Source organism: Vipera ursinii (assembly GCF_947247035.1).
Source record: "Vipera ursinii genome assembly, chromosome: 1".
Lineage (NCBI taxonomy): Eukaryota > Metazoa > Chordata > Lepidosauria > Squamata > Viperidae > Vipera > Vipera ursinii.
In genome coordinates this window covers 154,274,992-154,290,512 of record NC_139512.1, presented here as the reverse complement: position 1 = coordinate 154,290,512, position 15,521 = coordinate 154,274,992, and the positions used below count along the sequence as shown (strand labels likewise).

Genomic DNA, 15,521 nt, shown 5'->3' with positions numbered 1-15,521 from the left:
CAGTATACAGCCTTGCCGGACTCCTTTCCCAATTTTGAACCAATCGGTGGTTCTGTGTCCAGTTCTCACTGTTGCTTCTTGGCCCACATATAGGTTTCTCAAGAGACAAATAAGATGGTCTGGTACGCCCATCTCTTTAAGAACTTGCCACAGTTTGTTATGATCCACACAATCAAAGGCTTTAGCATAGTCAATGAAGCAGAAGTAGATGTTTTTCTGGAACTCCCTAGCTTTCTCCATGATCCAGCGTATGTTGGCAATTTGATCTCTAGTTCCTCTGCCTCTTTGAAATCCTGCCTGTACTTCTGGTAGTTCTCGATCCATATACTGCTGGAGTCTAGCTTGTAGGATTTTAAGCATAACTTTACTAACATGAGAAATGAGTGCAATGGTGTGATAGTTTGAACATTGTTTGGCACTGCCTTTCTTTGGAATTGGAATGTAAACTGATCTTTTCCAATCCTGTGGCCACTGTTGAGTTTTCCAAATTTGCTGGCAAATTGAGTGTAGCACTTTTACTGCATCGTCTTTTAAGATTTTGAATAGCTCAGCTGGAATACTGTCACCTCCACTAGCTTTGTTGTTGCTCAGCTTTTCTAAGGCCCACTTCACTTCACATTCTAGGATGTCTGGCTCGAGGTCAGTGACCACCTCATTGGGATTATCAGGGATGTTAAGCTCATTCTTCTATAGTTCTTCTGTGTAATTTTGCCACCTCTTCTTAATCTCTTCTGCCTCTGTTAGGTCCCTGCCATTTTGGTCCTTTATCATGCCCATTTTTGCATGAAACGTTCCCTTCATCTCTCCAATTTTCTTGAAAAGATCTCTGGTCCTCCCTATTCTATTGTTTTCTTCTATTTCTTGCACTGTTCATTTAAGAAGGCATTCTTATCTCTTCTAGCTATTCTCTGGAATTCTGCATTCAATTGGGTGTATCTTTCTTTTTCTCCCTTGCCTTTCGCTTCCCTCCTTTCCTCAGCTATTTGCAAAGCTTCCTCAGACGGCCATTTTGCTTTCTTGCATTTCTTTTTCTTTGGGATGGTTTTGGATGCTACCTGTTGTACAATGTTTCGAACCTCTGTCCATAGTTCTTCAGGCACTCTGTCTATCAAGTCTAATTCCTTAAATCTATTTGTCATCTCTACTGTATATTCAACAGGGATATGATTTAATTCATACCTGAGTGGCCTAGTGCTTTTCCCTACTTTCCTCAGTTTAAGCCTAATGAGAAGCTCATGGTCTGAGCCACAGTCAGCTCCTGTTCTTGTTTTTACTGACTGTATAGAGCTTCTCCATCTTTGGCTGCAGAGCACATAGTCAATCTGATTTCTGTGTTGACCATCTGGTGATGTCCATGTGTAGAGCCATCTCTTGGGTTGTTGGAAAAGAGTGTTTGCTATGACCATCGTATTCTCTTGACAAAATTCTATCAACCTGTGCCCTGCTTCATTTTGTACTCCAAGGCCAAACTTGCCTGTTATTCCGGTTATCTTTTGGCTTCCTACTTTAGCATTCTGATCCCCCATGATGATAAGGACATCATTTTTTGGTGTTAGTTCTATAAGGTGCTGTAGGGCTTCATAGAACTGGTCAATTTCATCCTCTTCAGTGCTGGTGGTTGGGGCATAGACTTGGACTACTGTGATATTGAATGGTTTGCCTTGGATTCGAACTGAGATCATTCTGTCATTTTGAGGATTGTATCCCAGTATTGCTTTTCCTACTCTTTCATTGACTATGAAGGCTACTCCATTTCTTCTGAGGGATTCTTGCCAGCAGTAGTATACCTGATGGTCATCTGAATTAAATTCACCCATTCCTGTCCATTTTAGTTCGCTGATTCCTAAGATGTCAATGTTCAGTCTTGTCATCTCTTGTTTGACCACGTCCAGCTTTCCTTGATTCATGGATCTTACATTCCAGGTTCCTATGGAGAAAAAATCTTTACAGCATTGGACTTTCCTTTCACCACCAGACACATCCACAGCTGAGCGTCCTTTTGGTTTTGGCCCAGTCGCTTCATTCTTTCTGGCGCTACTAGTACTAGCCCTCTGCTCTTCCCCAGTAGCATATTGGACGCCTTCCAACCTGAGGGGCTCCTCTTCCAGCGTCGTATCATTTTGCCTTTTGGTATTGTCCATAGGGTTTTCATGGCAAAGATACTGGAGTGGGTTGCCATTTCCTTCTCCAGTGGATCACGTTTTGTCAGAACTCTCTGCTATGACCTGTCCATCTTGGGTGGCCCTGCACGGCATAGCTCATAGCTTCACTGAATTATGCAAGCCCCTTCGCCACGACAAGGCAGTAATCCATGAAGGGGATCCCATCTCTTAGCTATAAACTAATCCCTGAAGCTTCATCATTTCAGTCCTGAATTTAGCAAAATCCATTAAGTTTACCAGAGATAGCAACATAACTATTTTAACCTTGATCAAATAAACCAACTTTACATTTACTTCTAAATGTCTTGATATTTAGACACTTAAAATAATGTTTAACAACTTGATTTCTTTTCATTTTTTGTCACTTTTCATAAAATTCTTCAAAGCTTTAACAAGTTTCTTTTGTAAATACAATGTAGAAAAATTATCCAAGTCACTCTTGGTTTATTATTTATATATCCCTTTTAATTATTAAGACATCAGTTTCTTTTATATGTCCAATCTAAGACCTATTTTTCATGTAATTCTTGTAACCTGTCATTTTTTAATCCACTTTCAGATCTGTCTCAATCATGTTAGGTAAAAAAATTTCCTCTTCCATAAGATCTTTTGAACACAATCTATCTATAGAGGCAGACACACTTGGAATTAACTTCTGCTTCCAATGTTAAAAAATATCCTTCCATATGTTCAATGTTAAAATATTTTGCTTCATTCTGTAAGTTGAGGCTGACTGTTCTTCTCCTTTAATTGTAGTCTGTTTCCTTCTATTTCCTTCTAGTGTCCAATTTTTAAAGGCTTATCTTTAAAAGGTAAGTTAAAAAGCCCTTTATCCAATGGACAACATCCCATGAATTATGCCATTTAATTGGATTTTCAAATATATCATGAAATAGCATTCAGCTTCCCCACAACAAGTTGCCAAAACCAAAAAAGAAATTAATCTTAACAGAAATCCGTGCTGGTCTCATATATATAACCCCTTTTAATAATAATAATGAGTTGTATTGCTTAAAAGCCACAACTGTATCTTAGTCCTTAGGGCTGACATAAAAGAAAGCATTCACATAGAAAACAAGACTTATCTTTGCAGTCTTAATAGAACAAAACAATATAGAAGGAACCATAAATAAAACATGCAGCTTGACACTGTGTGTGCATATGTATTTTATATGTTAGACTTACAGGTAGTCAGTGCTTTTTTTGTAAAAGAAAAAGGTGCCGGACTCACACATGTCATACAACTCGCCTTGCCTACCCTACGAGGTTCCATCCAAAAAAGGTGCTGGAACTCCGTCCTGAGTGTTCTATGACAAAAAATGCCCTGCAGGTAGTCCTCAACTTATATCAGCATCTGAGTGACTATTCAAAGTTACAACCCTAACTCTAACCCTAACTTTATAAAAGTTGAAAGAAAGCTTGTTGCATTCTGGCAATTAAAATACGACCAATGGTTGGCAACAAATACTTTATCAAAACATAGTTAGAGAAAATGGCAGATTAACATGTCATTCTTTTTGTACCCCTATGCAACTCCAAGTCATGAGTTGACATACCTTCTTCTCTGACAGGCTATGATATATGATTTGCTTACAAATGACTAGAATGGTATGGAGCCATAAGAGGACAAGACATCTGAGAAAAAAGTAGAAATAATGCCTTTTTATCAATAGACTCCTTGAGTTTGATCTTACCCATTATAATCCCAATTCCATTAAGACCAGGAGATTATTTTTCATAATCATGTCAACCATGTCAACTTTTGAGGAATGAAAAATAAAACTCAACACACAATAAATTTAAAATTAAGGTAAAGGTAAAGGTTCCCCCGCACATGAGTGCTAGTCGTTTCCAACTGTAGGAGCTGGTGCTCATCTCCGTTTCAAAGCCGAAGAGCCAGCGCTTGTCCGAGGACGTCTCCGTGGTCATGTGGCCGGCATGACTAGATGCCAAAGGCGCACGGAATGGTGTTACCTTCCCACCGTAGTGATCCCTATTTTTCTACTTGCATTTTTACGTGCTTTCGAACTGCTAGGTTGGCAAAAGCTGGGACGAGTAACAGGCGCTCACTGTTACGCGGCACTTGGGATTCGACCCGCCAAACTGCCAACCTTCTGATCGACAAGCTCAGCGTCCTAACCCACTGAGCCACCGTGTCCCTCAAAATTTAAATTTAAAATTTAAAATTACATTTATGTAATTTGGTGAATCAAATATGGGGGCCAAAATCAGGAATTACAGAAGGTTAACTGATAATAGTTATGAGTTATCAGTACTTAGAGGGGAGGCCACTAGAGCTGCAGAGTGCATTTGAAAAATCAAAAAAGCATTTGGAAAAGTGACAACAGAACTAGGTTTTTCTCTCAGAACTGATCCCAGAACTGATGCCTTTGCTGAGATGGAGAAAGGCAGAGATAAAATTGGCAATGAACACAAAAACTGTTAGCAAATAAAAGAGGAAATAACTGCCATCTCAGCTCTGAGAAATATGGAAACATGAGAAAGTGACTCAAAATAACCAAACCTTAATTCTATATGATATAAGAATTCCCAGAGGGAAACACTGGAAAGGTTTCAAGTTTCTGTTAATATACTCTACAACAATAAAGTGTACTTTCAATCGTTTTTGTCTGTTACCTGATCTGGCTTTACCTCAAATGCTGACAATCAGGACAGAGAATTTTTTGGTGAAGGTTAAGGTATTACAGCAAATTTCTCTCTGCAAAGATCAGGATCAGATTAGTTTGATCCACTGCCCCACGAGACTAATGGATCCGATTGGATTCGATTACAGTTGCTTTGGGAGATGTTTGTTGAAACTGACCAACCACCCTATCAATCATCTGGTTAAAATGTGGAATAATTTTTCTGGGTCCAAAAATTTTTGGTTCAGAAAAGAACAAGGTATTTTCTAGATGTCCCCTGCCTTGTGTCAAGCCTGTAGCACACCACAGAATGTGGAATAATTGCAGAAGGCAAGGCGTGAGAACAGATGGTTTAAGTTACTGTGGTACAAGACTAAAGATGAGTCAGTTAGTACAGGGGTTAGGCATCATAAAGTTTTTATTACTGCAGTCAGAAAATAAAATAAACCTTAAGCCTTCCATCTGTGTCAGAGGATAATTGGCCAGTGGGATTCATTAGAACTATTAGATGACCACTGAGAGACCTTGACCAGTGCTTTTGACCACCTGAGCTCCACTATAAGCAAGTTCTATGCTTCTTTGCCAACAAAATGGTGTGGATTTGCACTGAATTTGATACCACTTTGAATATTATTAAGATATTCAATGTACTACCTCATAATCTCTGAGCCAGTTTATTTATTTAATGAATTTATATTTCTACTTGTCAACTCGACTTATCCACCAAAACAATTTCAATCCACAAAATAAAAATGGCATAAAAAAGAAACAATAATAGCGACGAAGGCCCCTAAAAAAATCTTGCAATAATCTTGCAACAGATGGCTTGCCTCTCAAGAAAGTAGAGATAAGGTCCTTAGTTTGCATCATGCCCTTATTTGCTTGTTACACCCTGCCATGGCTTGACTTACAAGGACCTCAGAAGACTGTGTAGCTAATCAACACCTTGCTGGAGCAGGCAGAGTTTCTTTGGAAGTAGCCAACTGGAACAACGTTTGGTCAATATCCAAAATTTCACATTTAGCCAAGCTGGTGGAGAAGGCAGTAGTGCTGCAGCTCCAGGAGGTCTTGGATGCTTTTCAATTTGAAGTCATACCTGGACTTGGCACAGAGATTGCCTTGAGTCACTCTGATGGACGATCCCTACCAGAAGAAAAACTAAAGGAATATGACTCTGTTTTTAATTCTAGAATTATCAGCAACTTTTGATGTTGTTAAGCACAGTATCTCTCTAAAGTAGGAAAGTGCACTTTGTAGTAGTTTCATTCTTATCTGTTGGGTATGATCAGAATGTACTAATATTGCTCAGCTCCTTAAGAGGGTGCTCTGTCTTGTCTCTTATGTTATTTAAGGTCTACATCAAGCCTCTGTAGGATCATCCATATATTTTGAGCTAATTGGATCTGCATAGCAGATGATACTCAGATGTACTTTTCACTTTCAATGGATTCAGGTTTAGATTCTCCACATTTTCCCCAACAGTGGACTGGATCAAGAGAACAGGTTAAAAGATCCTTATGGACAAGGCAGAGTTGTGGCTGATTGTAGACTATGATTGGATTAGATCTGGACTGGATTCCAGAATTCAATGAACATGCCTACTTTGGATGAGGATTCAGTCCCCCGTATCAAGAAGTTTGCAGACTGGGGGACCTCCATAAACTGGCATTAGTGGTGGACAACCATATAGCAATAGTGGGACTTTAGTCACACCCTCATTGTGGCACATGTGCTCATATCGTGGATTACTGTAGTGGCTTTTAGTAGGGTGGCCACTGAAGATGGTTCAGAAATTGCAGTTACTCATGGCCCTCTACAAAGTGCTCCATCATCTCCATGAAAAACCAGTTGCTTTCTGAGCCCCATTCAGAAAGCACTCACTGTGTGTGAAAACCCTTGCATGGCTCCCATGCTAATCATACAAACCTACTTTGTATAATCTACCTCACAATCTTCTGGTGTCCCATTATAAATATGTCCAACAGCAACAGCATATTTGGCTTTTTCATAGCAGGAATCAATTGCTATTGGAGTTGAGGTAGACCTTTTTCATATTATAGTGTAGGTTAAAAACTGTTCTTTTATCCAAGCCTTTTAGAGTTTTAATGTGGTTGAGCCTTTAAAGCTTTTAATATTTAACTTTAGAATTGTGTATATGTCATACATGTATGTTTGCATGCTGCCTTGAGCCATTGGGATTGGTAGTATGCACATTTGTTAATAAATGAATAATTTAAACCAGTTATAATTTAAACCAGTGCTAAAAACTGCATGAATTTGTCCATATAGGTCAGGAGTGTCAAACTCAATTTCTTTGAGGGCCGCATCAGCATTGCGGTTGCCCTCAGGGGGCCTGGTGGGTGTGGCCTGGGTGGGTGTGGCCTACTGGGTGGGCATGTCTAGAGTGTGTATGGCCTACTGGGTGGGCGTGGCCAGCTCTACATCGTTCGCATCAAGGGTGCCTATGGGGGCCTGGGCAGGAGTGGGACAGATCTGGGGGTCTCTGGCAGGAGGAGGGTCTCTGGGCCAGGGCCAAGGCAGTGGCGGTCGTTCCCTCCCTGTTTCCAGGATGGCTTCACGGGCCGCATGAAACCACTTCGCGGGCCGGATCCAGCCCCCGGGCCTTGTGTTTGACATGTCTGATATAGGTTATTGGAAAAGAAGCTTGCTCATAGGCAATGAGACTCAAAGCACAAATTAGTTACAGAATTTTGTCAGCATTGCTAGCACAACTAATTGTTGTGGGCACTTGTTGGTGCTTTGATTCTGGATAGGGGAGAACTACATTTAAAAAGGGAGGCAGAGAGGGAAATATCTGACTACCCCATAACAGCAAAATCAGCTAGCTTACATTAGACTACCATTGTAAGAAACAACTTTTAATACATGCATCAAGAAAGGGCAAATAAGGGAGAGTCACACAACGACTTCAAAACATTCTCTAATGCTATTATTAAAATCCCTATCATGTTTAAGGGACATTATTTTTTTAATATCAATAAGATTTTATTTTTCTCATAAATGAGAGAACAAGTCAACCTCTGCACTTTAGGAAAGTATTGTTGTTTGTTTGAAACACAAAGTATGACTGGAAAAAAAATCCCTTGCCTAAAACAGGGTGGGCGCTAAATTAGTTTATTTCCCATATCAACACATTGCACTCTTATGGTGCTGTGGCCCTGACACACTGCTCATCTGCACAAGACTTGTTTTGACAGTGATCAGCAGCAAGAACCCCATTCTGGGATCGATATATCTTCAGGCTGCATCCATCCTCTGGCTGCTGAAGCAAAAAAACCTCCTGAGAAGTACTCTTCAACCTATTGAAAGTTGCAATACTCTTTCTGCTACGTTTAGAGAGATCAGGAAATTATTTGTAGCCCAGCATCAATAAAACATATTTAATTAAACCCTAGTGTAAAGATTTAATTGAGACTTATTGGGGATGATCTCTTTAACTCAGTCCTGGATTCTCTGCTGAAGCATGTCCAATTCTTATCAGTGAAACTGGGCATTAAATGTACAGGGCCACCAAAATGTTTCACTGAATTATTACAGCTAAAAAGAATTACTCTCTCTAAATATGAAAGAGGTGGTCTAAAGCAAAGATAGCTACCACAAAACCAGAGGGCTTCTATGCACCATGCCCAGAATTTAGAAGCATTCTGACATGAAACATCACATTTCTCCATTTGGATTTCATCTGAATTTCCTTTTTAGGACAGAGTCTACTTCTGCCTTTAAAGTATGTAGCTACCTATTTTGGTCATGTCTTTCACTTGAAAACAATACCTCTACCTCTGCTTTAATCCATCCACAGGGCCTGCCAGGAAGATGTGTCAGGTGGCTATTTAAAGGAGGGCCTTTCCAATCTAGTGTCTCAATTGGCAAGACTCACCCACCATGTATGCTGTGAATTCTTCAGCCAAGGTGAGAACTTTTCCTTCACTCAAAAGAAAATGACTGCTTTTTTAATATTATTCTTGAACTATGGCTGCCCTATCTGGGTTATTTTGTTTTGGTTGACTCTGTGACTACTTTAAATTCCATGTTAGATTTTTTTTAGTTCTATTTTTTATATTTCAAGGTTTGGATCCAGTCTTTTTATTCCACCAGTGGGAATGTTCTCAAGAAGACTTCCACTCAGAATGTTCATATTTAGTAGACTTATAGACATAAAATAGCCTTCCATGCTATTCAAAAATATCCTTTTTAAGGTAGTAGAGCAACACCCTATAAGAAGGCAGTGGCAAACTGGGTAACGTATTGTTACCCAAAATCAAACAAACCCTATATGGCCATCTCTATGAAGATACCAGTAGCTCATGAAAGCTTATATCTTTTAATAAAATTTATTAATGGGAAAAGATATACCAGACTCCTGGTTTTGGCTGTCATAGACTAATACAGCTCTCCTACAATCTCATTGATTATGCCTTGCACAGAAATACTACTTAATAGTGTTTGCCCTCTGAGCAAGGCTACAGAAAACTCATTTTTTAGCTCAGCAACAGAAGCCATGCATCCATCCCAAGATGCTAGAGATAGTAGTCTACTCTGGAAATGTTTTAAAATTGTTGGTCTTTGTGTCTTTGGGGTTAGCAGAAACTCCTATTCTTTCCAGTAATATTCCCATTGACAAGGTTATCCCGCTAGAGGTTCTCTTCTTTAAAGCACAGGTTTACATTTTTAGTATCATCCATCACTGTAGCCTGCATGCATAATCTCTATCACAGATTGCTTCAATAGAAACAAAAAATAAAGTTACTTGTAATAAAACAGAGGGTAACACTTGATTTGATATGATTTTCAGTGGGGTCCCTGTGGTATGCATAATGTTTAGTCCCATGCTGGGCATAAGAAGATCATTTAAAAAGCAACACAAAATATTTTTTAAATGCTTCATTTGAATACTCACATAATAAAATAATATAAAGCACAAACTGATGAATGAAATTGAAAATAATAGATAAGCTATCTGTCTATCAACTAAAAGAAAGGGCCAAATAGATCAGAATGAAGGTGATCGTTTTTTCTAGACTGGAGTGATGAAACCATGCAGGGAAACGAAAAGGTAGGTTTAACAATAAAGGAAAGACTGAAATGTTATGCCTGAAAGAATATGGTAAAATAATGTAACCTAGACAGCTATGAAGTAATGATTCAAAGATATGAAAGTTGTATGTTACGCACCAATGAATGGTGATAAGGGAAGAACCAAAGAGGATTTAGAGAATATTCTGAATGAATGAGATCTAAGGACAAATTAATTTTGTTAGATGACATGAACGGATGTATTGGAACAAGATGAGAGAGTACAAAAAAGTAACAGGGCCATTCAGAGGCCCAAGAATGAATTCAAGTGGTGACTGTCTGGTGATCATTTCCTCAGTGGGAAAAAAAGTCCGTTTGTTTTGAATGTATGATTTCAGGTTTCATATATGCACATGAAAACAACTGAATATAATCTGGAACAATTCCTCAGGGGCCACAGGAGACTGCAGAAAACAACAAAGAATCAGTTAAAATCCTTTAAACCCTCCGGTGAATATCCTATGTGTGAAGATTCGCTCATAGGAGATATGGTTTCTACCAGCATTAGAATTAAAAAAATTTTTTTACAGTATTTACAGAATACATGCACAAACGTACAGAGCCTCATGATATATTCATTCTGGGATCCTTGTCAGGATTCAGTCCTGCTCCTATAAAATGTGAGATATTTCAAGACGTTTCACATATTCTAAAAAGCTGTTCTTGATTCTATCCAGGACTTGAGACATGTCACAGCTTTGCCCTCCATCCTGCCCCCCCCCGCCTTTCTCTTCCATCCATCTTTTTGCAATGTGATATGGCATTTCTGAAGTATTGCCACTGTAGAATGCAAGAAAATTAATTCCATTTCTCAGTGGAGAAATCCATGATTCCATCGGCAGATATCTCCAGCATTAAACTTAAATTGCTCCCTGGTATTGTTTTTAATAATTTATCTATTCTGCACCCCTGGAGGTGGAGAGGATTCGCCTTTGGATTCATAGTTCTATTTTTATGTAAATAAAACCTGCTCACGTCGACACCCAAAGGCAGCGAACCATCTAGCTGTGGACTTTGATAGCTGAATGGCAAAACTGGAAGTGACCTTGTGCAGGATGACCTTGAAAGCACAGAAGTTGCTTTACTGGTGCTGCACTTTCAAACTAAAATAATTCAGTTGAGCGAAGCAGTGATTTTGACTATACCATGCCCTCCATCTTTTTCTTCTTCTTCTTTTTTACACTATCCGATAATTAAATGATAAAGTACATAAATCATTTTTCCAAACTTAACATTTGCCAGCTAGGTAGCGTTTGCATTTTTCATGTTCATCTCAAAGAAAAGAGCAAACAGAAAAGCTTTGCACAGCTTCAAGAGAAATAAATGCAAACCACAGAGAGTTTTTACAATGAATTATAACCCCGAAGTTGTGGTTTAGATGTTCGCATTTGGGGGAATGTAAATCAGTTTCCATGTCTTAATCATTGTTCTAAAGTGAGACATTTGACAGATATTTAGATGATGATTATTTATTTAAGGCTGTAATTACCTTGCAATAAGCATAATCTAATAGCCATACATATGTAAGAAAATAGCTTAACAGAAAAGTGTTTCAGATGTATTTATGTCACTTGCAAATTCACTATAATGAACATTACTGATAAATTATGTCTGATACATTATATCCCAAAGACGGGATGTACTTTTTCATATATTTTGGACTATATATCAGATTGTGTTTGCTTCACTGTTAATGCAGTAGGAGTTTTGGCTGGTATTTGAGCAGTTGTTGGACCTTAGGGTACAATAGCCTTTCAAAACAGAACATTTCCAGTATTTGTGCACTTTTCAGGAAATGGTTTACCAAAGAAAAACATCATATTTTTTTTCACAGCCAAGTGGCTGCTCTTACAACAAAGCCTCTGCAATCTTTGTAAAAAAAATTATGTGGTTCTCACATGATATGTGTGTCAGATGTCAAAGGACAAGTGTATTCATAAAGAGTGAAATAATAATCACTTCTAAGTGAAAATGAGGCATAGCAAGAGCCTTGCATTATATTCTAGAACAGGGGTGTCAAACTCAATTTCATTGAGGGCCGCATCAGCATTGCAGTTGTCCTCAGGGGGCCGGGTGGGTATGGTCTGGGTGGGCGTGGCCTACTGGATAGGCATGGCTAGAGTGCGTATGGCCTACTGGGTGGGCATGGCCAGCTCTACGTCGTTTGCATCAAGGGTGCCTATGGGGGCCTGGGCAGGAGTGGGACAGATCTGAGGGTCTCTGGCAGAAGGAGGGTCTCTGGGCCAGGGCCAAGGCAGTGGGGGCCGTTCCCTCACTGTTTCCAGGATGGCTTCACGGGCCGCATGAAACCACTTTGCGGGCCGGATCTGGCCCCCGGGCCTTGTGTTTGACATGTCTGTTCTAGAAGATCAGGATCGTGGTTTCCCCATTATGATTCAACAATTCAACAACTATTATGATTCCTCCATTTTTACCTGTACAGATTGTTGCTGATACTGGTACTGAGCTTCTCCTTTTTCAAACTGGTTCTTCACACTTGCCAAGCCTCCAGGTATTCTGCATGCCCCTGATTCCTCCAGAGCCTGGTGGAGAAAAAAACAAAGTAAAGAAGTAAAAATAAGCCCTTAAAAACAGCAACAGGCTACTTTGGGTGTTTTTGTTTCTGCTTCATCCTTGAAGTCAGTGTTGATGACTGGTGAATGCCTGGACAAGTCCCTGCCATTTTCTTGGCAGGTTTTCAGAAATGGATTGTCATTGCCTCCTTCCTAGGGCTGAAGAAGTTAACTGGCCCAAGCTTGTCCAGCTGGCTTTGTGCCTAAGGGAGGACTGGAACGCACAGTCTCCTGGTTTCTAACCTGATAGCTTAACCATCACACCAAATTGGCTTTCACTTAGGTATTATGATATTCCATAGCACTTCTGAGTTCAACTGGCTTTACTCCCAGGGAAAGTGGGTATAGGTGGTCCTCATTTAACGACCAGTCATACAGTGATCATTTCAACTTATGATGAGTGGCAGTTATAACTGGTCTTTAAAATTCTGACTGGTGCATTGCCCTGTGGTTACATACAGTAACTGCAAACTGGATGTGTGGCCACTGGCCTGGATTTCCAACCATCACAACTGTCCCCTGGCCATGTGATCACAATCTGTAGCCTTCCCCGCCAGCTTCCCATAAGCAAAGTCAGTGGGGAAGCCAGCAGAAGGTCAGAAGTGATCATCACGTGAGACCATTGTTTAAGGAGCCGCAAGGTCCTCACTTAAACAATGGTAAACAGGGACTGCTGGAAGTGCCATTGCTGAGCGGCTCATTCACATAATATCACACTTTACAACTGCGTTGCTTAGCGTTGCAAATTCTGGACCTAATTACCACTATTCACCACGGCCTACCTTTACATGATTAGGTATTACTTAATTATAAATTTTATTTCTGCCTATTCTTACAAATTATAGTGTTTTGTTTTAAAGTTTGTGGTTTTTTTTCAAATGTCTATGGAGATTCTCAGTCATCCAGGTCACGGTTGTCCCAAAGTTGCTCTTGTTATGAGGCAACTGGACTTTTTTGTTTTTCCCCACCATCCAGTCAGAGCTGAAAAAACGTCTTGGATGAGAAGCAAAACGTCTTCAAAGAAAAACAAGAAAGTCCAGTTGCCTCAGGAAAAAAGCTCCTTTGGGTGTTTTTTTTAAAAAATATTTTCTGTTCCAAGAAACTACAGAAACATACTAAATATTAAAAGTATTTGAAAAGAAAAATGCAAAATATCCAGTGCCCAATGCTCTGAATATCTTTAAATTGGTTTTGCTTTATTTATAAAGTATATTTTGATATTCATTCATTCCCTTCCATTCTAATCCAGGCCTTAATAAGTGATGCCAACCTTCTAAAACAAACCCATGAAAAGAATCTCAGCGAAATGCTTAAAATGTGAATGCCTAATGCATTATCCAGATTTAAGCGGAAGCTTACAGTGATATTATTATTACCACATTGATTTAAAAGATTACAGAAGCACTAACAATCAGTAGCCTTCAGTACCTTCTTAATCCAGAGTTTCTTCAGGACCATTAACTGCTTTATGCCCTCAGGGGCTCAGAGACCAGGAAGAGATTCTACTGTTATACAACTGTGAATTAATCTCTTTTCAAAACCCACACAGGCCGTCTCAGGAGCCTCTTTTGTAATGTTGAGGATTAGTGCAACAATGCGGACAGCACTTTTGTGTTTTGGGGGGGAAAAAAACAACAACCCCAATTCATATGCTGGCATTGTGAACCACATGTGATTTAAAAGCCTAGGTCTGATAACAAATTAGAGACTGGGAATTAGGCGAGAACATTAAAAGCCTCCCCCTGGATCTTGTCTACCCTGGTCCACAATGCTATTTGCTTCTCGCAACTGCGGTGGGGACTAATCATAGTCTTCTCGACTGTTCCCATTTGCCTCTTCATCTTGCTTTGCTTCCTTCAACTTTGGTGGACCGCTGTTGTTTTTCAGAGTTTTAACAGGAGGGGGATAAAAGAGCGAGCCATCAGGTTTTATTTATTTACTATTTTTGCGTTTTCAAATCAGTGTTTGACTGCTAGTAGCTGCCTGGACTATTCCCTGTGGTTGTCTTGGCAAGATCGTTCAGAAGTGTTTGCCATTGCCTTTCTGGGGCTGGGAGAGAGGGACTGGCCCAAGTCATCCAGCTGGCTTTGTGCCAAAGGCAAGACTAGAACTCACCATCTCTGGGATTCTATAGCCTAATGTCTTAACCATACTGGGTCAGGTTCTGCCACACTAATAATTAGCCCCAAGTATTGCTCTCCTAGGGACGTGGTGGCTCAGTGGGTTAGGACGCTGAGCTTGTCGATCAGAAGGTCGGCAGTTTGGCGGGTCAAATCCCGAGTGCCACGTAGCAGAGTGAGCGCCTGTTACTCGTCCCAGCTTCTGCCAACCTAGCAGTTCGAAAGCACGTAAAAATGCAAGTAGAAAAATAGGGACCACTCCGGTGGGAAGGTAACAGCGTTCCGTGCGCCTTTGGCGTCTAGTCATGCTGGCCACATGACCACGGAGACATCCTCGGACAAGCTTTGAAACGGAGATGAGCACCGGCCCCTAGAGTCGGAAACGACTAGCACGCATGTGTGGGGGAACCTTTACCTTTACCTTTACCTTTACCTTATTGCTCTCCTAAGTTTGCCTCTAGTTGTGCTTTGCCTCAATGTGGTCATGTTTCAATAAAATCTCACTGACCTCTTTCCTGTTATTGCTGTCGGACTGTCCTGGAGGGCTCAGCAGGAGTGAGGAAGGGGGAGCCGTCAGGCAAAAGGCACCCCTTCAGTCCTGCTTTTGTGCAGTGGTGGGATTCAAATATATGTGAACAACCAGTTCTCTGTGTGGATGCCGCTTCTGGAAGTCCATTCCAGGCCTGGGCAACAAAAAATTAGCTCTCGGTTCTGCTGAAGTGGTGCAAACCGGCTGAATCCCACCACTGCTTTTGTGTCTGCAGAGCAACCCTGGAGGAAATGTCTCTTTGGGATGTTTGTTTGGATGGGTTACTTAGATGGTGAGATGATTTTTAAGGGGCAAAATGGATCCCTGGAACCTTGCAAGAATTAAGCTTCTTCACTTCGGAAAAAGTTCTTAAAATTTTCAGCCACTTCCAAACAATA

At 40.3% G+C, this 15,521-nt stretch overlaps 1 protein-coding gene across 2 annotated transcripts in view; it reads right to left on the bottom strand.

The window, feature by feature from the left end:
* Positions 1-15,521, bottom strand: part of XIRP2 (xin actin binding repeat containing 2) — a 142,931-nt gene that overhangs the window by 49,072 nt on the left and 78,338 nt on the right. For both annotated transcript variants that reach the window (XM_083365366.1, XM_083365367.1), the window contains exon 3: positions 12,337-12,444. In XM_083365366.1, coding sequence (XP_083221492.1) covers positions 12,337-12,444 — 108 coding nt within the window. The remainder of the gene's footprint in view (positions 1-12,336; positions 12,445-15,521) is intronic.